Here is a 6,351-nt window from a genome sequence, read left to right as displayed (position 1 = left end):
CCGACTCGGGTAGTCGCGGGCGATGTGTCCTGTCTGCCCGCAAGAAAAACAAGCCCTGGTCTTCTTTAAGTAGGTACCGCCGTGGTTTTTGCCACATGTGGGGCAGCTTCTGCTCTGTCTCTTCTTGGACACAGACCCCTTGTTGCCTCCGGACCCACTACTCTGTCCTCCCGATGACCGGGTCCTCTTCAGGTCATCCCTCTCTCTCCCAAACCGTATCAGGTCAGCCTCAACCTTCAAGGCTCGGTCCAGCACATCCCGGTAGCTCGAGAATAGGTGGGAGGATATTCGGGACCGAATCTCGTACCTCAATCCCTGCTCAAAACGGTTTACCTTACTTCTCTCCTCCTCCATGAACTGGGGGCAAAATCATCCCAGCTCGTTGAATTTATTGGTGTACCCCAGAACGGACATCTGGTCGGTCTGGGTTAGTGCCAAGAATTCATTCTGCTTTGCCTGGTTGACTGAGTCCGAAAAATACTGGGTGCTAAACAACCTCTTGAAGTCTCTCCAGGTGAGTCTATCGACGGCATAGCCATAGGCTGTCTCCATGGCCGTCCACCAGTACTCGGCGTTCCCTTTCAGCATAGAGATCGCCAGCCGGACCATCACCTCATCGGGGAAATGGAGAGCTCGAAACATCTTCTCTATCTCCCGGATCCACGCTTCTGCCGCCATGGGGTCAAGCCCACCCTCAAAGGTTGGGGGGTTCAATCGGCGGATCCTCTCGTAGCAGGAGTCTGCCGATGGCATAGCAGCCATCTGCATCATCTGCTGCTGTTGTAGCAGTTGTGCCATAAGCTGATATACTCCGGCAAGGTCTGCCTGACCTGCTACAGACCGTGGAGTATCCTGGGGAACTGACTGCTCACTAGGCTCCGGGGAGGGTGGTCTCCTGTCGTCGTCCATGTCTTCTGAATGATCGCCTAGCAGTCAAAATTTAAGATAGGATTATGATAGATTAGCATATTATGATATTTTCCATGAGCGGTGAAATTCTTAACTACCCATTTCCCCAGGTATTTTATGGTTATTCTATTGTTTAACCTAAGGCTCTGATACCACAAGATGTCACGCCCCGGATCCGGATCCGTGACACGGTCGTGCTATTGCTGACTATCGCCCACAATAGCATGCAGCCTCATGCAGGGGTAACAGATAGCCAATAGAATTCATACTGTCATATATTCAAAATATTGCAATGCAACCTTTAAGGCTGATACAAAATACAGAACTTCTATGCTATTCAAATATACATAAGTATGTAAGCTTCTCCAAAAATAACGAAGCTCTGTTGCAAAAGAAAAATGTATCTGATGGTGATCACTGGTGAAGATCTGAAAGAAAATGAGAAACAAACAGGCATGAGCTACACGGCTCAGTAAGTAATCCTGCGTAATCCTATCGGATCAACTAAAAGACTAAACATGTTTATCAGGGTTTGAGAAGCTGACATGCATATTATCTAACAATTTATCATGGCAAAATATGTATGCAGGGTAAACAGAGCAGTATTTTAAGTCAGACAGACATTTTCATAAAGTATACATGTGAAACCGTGCCCCTGGCATGTCGTGGTCCATTCTCTCGGATGCTACTGCGAAGTCATTCTCAGCCACTGGCGGGGCTAGCTCAGTTATTAGTCGGCCACTGGCGGGGCCAGCTTAGTCATTCTCGGCCACTAGCAAGACCAGCTCAGTTGCATTCGATCAGTAGCATCTTTGAGCCCATTATAGTGCCTCTTGGCTAGATAAGATTTCGCGATACTAACTTACATGCATGATTAAAATATCAGCATAGTCATGGTGCATACAGGCAAGTTACTTATTTATCATAACATATCATGCATGAATTATACATACTAAAAAAAATGCTTAGTAAACATGGCATGATCCATAACAAGATTAGAATATGTTACTTACAATAAATTGTTATCAATTCTTTGAGTCCGGATGACGAGTCTTTGATTCCTAAAATCATATTATAAGACTCACATTATCCCCTATTTATCATAATTTTAGTTCATTTTATCATGGCTTATTTGGATCCCAACCAAGGATCTTAGTCTAGTTCAATTCACCCCTCTTGAAGCCCCTTGGGGTTCAATTGGAGCTGATTTGGGTCTATAGGGCCTAATTGGGCCTTTAATGAAAGGGTTGGGTCTGATTTGTAGTTAGGTCCACCCTTTTCCCAGCCAATTTGGCCATCTGCCAACTTGATTGGGCTTGATCTGGGCCTGATTTAGAACTAATTGGTCCTGCTGGAACCAATATGATATGGACAGGGTTCGGACCCAGCTAATTTGAGCTTAATTGGGTTCGGTTCTAGCCCAATTTGGCTTAATTGGGTTTGCTCCAGCTCAGACCCGTTGTCATTTGGGCTTAATCAGACTCTCTTCCTCCAATTTGGCTCGATTTACTTCTTTATTAGGTTTTTCCTGAACCTATTCAATTCATTTGGGCCTAACGGGTTTCGGACCCGAACTTGGATCCGACTTGCTAGGTAGCCCGTTAAGGGGCTCCTTCTGGGGGCTTCCAGAGGCTTCGGCCTCTTCGTCCGTGCCTCTCTATCTCTCTCCCTTCCTCCGGTTCCCTTTTGTCTTCTGGCTCATCCCCCTCCTTCGCCGGTGGCCGGAGAGATGGAGCGCCCTCTGATCCACCGGCCGAAGCGGGGCTCCTCCCTTGGGCCAGCGGCGGCGGGAGGCCGGTCCCCTTTCTCCCCTTCTCTGAAGTGATGCCGGAGAAGAGGGGGAAGGCCGGGAGGTGAGATCGAGGCCGGACCTTCTCCGGGGTCCTCACCGGCTCCGACCACGGCGACGTAAGGCCGTGGTCCGAGGTAAGTACCCCCTTTTCATATTATCATATATATATATATATTGTTCTTCTTCCTCTTCCGTTTTCCCTCTTTCCCTTTTTCCCCTCCTTTTTTTTCTTTGTGGATACCGCGCCACCACCTCTCGGCCGGCGGAGGGGTGGGGCTCGGCTGAGGCTGGCGGCCTAGGGGCCGCGTCTGTCGCCGGCACGGCCAGACCCGGCGGCCCTTGGCTGCCCCTCAGCTCTAGGGCGGCCGCGGCCAGGGCCGGTCACCCGCAGGCCGAGTCCGGTTGGGCTCGGCCCGGGTGGCCGTTGGGCCTAGGCTTGGGCCGCCTTCAGGCCGGCCCGCAGCCCGTGGGTTCGGCCCGTGGCCTTCCTCTCTTTTCCTTTGTGCCGGTCTCCTCCCTGTGCCGGTCCCATCCCCTCTGTTTCATTAATGAAACAGAGAGGAGAACACCCCACAGAGGGGTTTCTCCACCCTTTTCTTGCCTAAGACCCACTTACAGTGGTCCTTACCTGGCTGTAGCCGATTGCAGTTGTGCAGTATCGCCTCGGTACGTTGCTCCCTCCTTCCTCTCCTATGGTTGCGGGGGTCTCTTCTGCCTCCAGTTCCAGGGCTTAGCTCTCTCGTGCAGTAAATCCAGAGGGTTAGAGGTTTTAAGAGGGTATATCAAAAAATTAGGGGTTAGCAAGTCTTAGGGTTATTGTGGAGTGATTGATTAAAACCCCATTTGATTTTGATGAGCTCAAAGCATTTGAGTATATCTTGTGATTACTAATGAATTCAATTGAGTGTTTCAGTGAAAATCCTGTCCAAGTGTCTCTAGATTTGGTTCATAGTATTTTGGATAAGTTAAGAAGTCTGCTGAACCAAAGTCTGAGACTCGAGTCGACTCCCGAGTATCACGAGTCGACTCCAAGCGTATCAAGTTCACTGGCACGAGCTCAAGTCAACTCCAGACTAGTACGAGTCGACTCCGACTGAGAACAGAAAGAAGAACAGAAAACCTCATCTCAGAACCTGTCAACGAGTCGACTCTTGAAGTGCGCGAGTCGACTCCAATGTTCAACGAGTCGACTCCAGGGTAGTAAGAGTCGACTCCAAGAGGTACACAAAGAAAAGGTCAGAGAGCATTTTATGGACTCTGAGATTCGAGTCGACTTCCGCAATACGCGAGTCGACTCCGAGACTGTGCGACCATCGACAGACAGAAAACCATGTTACTGCCTCTGAGATTCGAGTCGACTCCCAGACAGCTCGAGTCGACTCCAAGACAAGCTTCACGTCAAAAGGCAGAAGACCAACTTTCGGAAACTGAGAGCCGAGTCGACTCCAAGGAAGTTCGAGTCGACTCCAAGACTGGATGAGCCAAAAGGCAGAGAATCGGGAGTTCGGGCTCTGAGATTCGAGTCGACTCCAAGGACAGTCGAGTCGACTCGAGTGGACAAAATTCAAAATTGGATCCACGGACTTCTGTGGATGAGCCGACTCCAAAATTGCCAGGTCAGCTCCAGAAGTTGGCGAGTCGACTCCGGGTCAAGACGAGTCGACTCCCAGTCGTGACGGCAACTTTAATTCAAATTTGGAACAGTTGCCGAGTCGACTCCGGAAAAGCTTGAGTCGACTCCCGCTACAGCCGAGTCGACTCCTGATCGCGCGAGTCGACTCCAACCCACCAACGGTCATATTGTCAGGCTGCGCAGAGTGTGCAGAACGGACAGAAAAAGCAGTGTAACGGCTAGTTTCCGGGGGGGTTGGCTTAAATAGCCACAGAAGACTGTAGCAAGGGAGAGAACAACTATTCCACTCCAAGCATTCAAGCTTTCAAGCTCTGCAACGTGCTCTTCAACGAAAAAGGGGAAGATCAGCATTTACTGCAACCAACTACATCTTCCCAGCAATTAAAGCCTCCTCCTCCTGCATTCAAGTCGACTACTCATTCGAGAGGAGACCGGAGTTCAAGAAGCCATTCCTCTACTTCAGCTTAAAAGCGTTTAAGGGCTTCTAAACTCCTCTTTTGATTATATTGTTTTACATCTGCTTTTGAGAAGCTTATTTTTCTTTCTTTCTATAACTTGTATTTACTTGGTTCAATCGGGGGATTGAATCAAGGGGACTAAGGTTGGTTGGTGAGCCAAGTTAAAAACCAACGTGTGTAAGGGTTTGATTGTGAGCCCGGGAAAACAATCGGGGTTGGTTCTAGTCGGTGAGCCTGGGAAAACCGACCGAGTTCGTTGTGAGCTCGTAAAACAACAAGTTTGGTTGTGAGCTTGCAAAACAACCGGCTGTAATCCAAGGGGGTTATAGTGAAATTCCCAAGTGAGACTTGGGGAGTGGACGTAGGAGCAAGGGTTAGCTCCGAACCACTATAAAACCTTGTGTTTGTGATTGATTGGCTCTTTTCTTCTTACTCTCACATCACTCACAGCACTTAGGATTAATTAAATAACTTGCAATAGTTTTTAATTAATCATCCATAACGTTTTAAATATCTAAATTAATTTTAAAACCCAATTCACCCCCCCTCTTGGGTTGTCTATCTGGGCAACAGTTATAAATACTTGGCTTAGGATTTGACCCAAAGGAGAGGTGACATTCTCTCCTTCCTCAGGGTTTCAGGATCCACCAGCTGCCCCTCACCTTCAGGCCAGCTCATAGCTCAGCTGCCGAGGGGGAGAGGAGGTGGTGGGTTCCTGTTGTGCATGCATGTGGGGGTCTCTCCGTTGGCCATCTGGTGGTCCTGTCCTTTCAGCCCTCAGGGGAGATGGCAGTCTGCTCTTCCTGGGCCTGCAAGGCCTGCTAACCCCTCCCTAGCCCAATACCCTTTAACTGGGCCCTATAGTACTAGGCGTGGTCTGTATTGGGCCCGTACTTTACAAATTAAACTACCAACACAAGACTTAGGTCCCATTTGGAAAAGCTATTGGCAATAGAACGTTTGGAAGTAGAGCTTTCTAAAGTAGAGCTTTTATAAATAGTTGTTTACTATTTGGTAACTACATTTGTAAAGTGTTATGCCACTTTAATATGTATTTGGTAAATAAATTAACGAAGTACTTTTGGTATGACAAAATAGCCATAAAGAACATTGCATGGTATTACACAACAGCGCATAATAAAATATAATATATATTAATATATAAATATATGATATAGTATAATATTACTGTAATGTAATATAATATTATTGTAATATAGTAATATAATATTATATATTGTAGCATCATAATTTAATGTAATATTAAATTATTTAACATAACATATCAATGTATTATGATATAATGTAATATAATACTATATTTATAGTATAATATAGTAATAAAGATGTAAAATATTATAATTATTAGCATAAATTAATTTCTAATAATATAACAAATTTTTTCGTTATGTAATAAAATTGGTTAAACAATTATTAAAGGGACATTTTGTATAATTATTATATTTTATTATGTCCAAAAAATAGCTTTCCGACCGGACCTAAAAGTGCTTTTTCGGAAAGCTTCAAAATGGAGCTTCTTCCAAAATGTTATTTTTAGC

At 46.4% G+C, this 6,351-nt stretch overlaps 1 protein-coding gene across 1 annotated transcript; it reads right to left on the bottom strand.

Moving 5' to 3' along the window:
* Nucleotides 1-369: 369 nt before the first annotated feature.
* LOC120110771 lies at nt 370-909 on the bottom strand. Its single transcript, XM_039126324.1, has one exon. The coding sequence runs from the start codon at nt 907-909 to the stop codon at nt 370-372; it is 540 nt and encodes a 179-aa protein (XP_038982252.1).
* Nucleotides 910-6,351: the final 5,442 nt, after the last annotated feature.

This window comes from Phoenix dactylifera, chromosome 5, assembly GCF_009389715.1.
Source record: "Phoenix dactylifera cultivar Barhee BC4 chromosome 5, palm_55x_up_171113_PBpolish2nd_filt_p, whole genome shotgun sequence".
In the NCBI taxonomy this organism is placed as follows: domain Eukaryota; kingdom Viridiplantae; phylum Streptophyta; class Magnoliopsida; order Arecales; family Arecaceae; genus Phoenix; species Phoenix dactylifera.
Note: the sequence above shows the minus strand (reverse complement) of the source record. Positions and strands in the feature narration are given on the sequence as shown.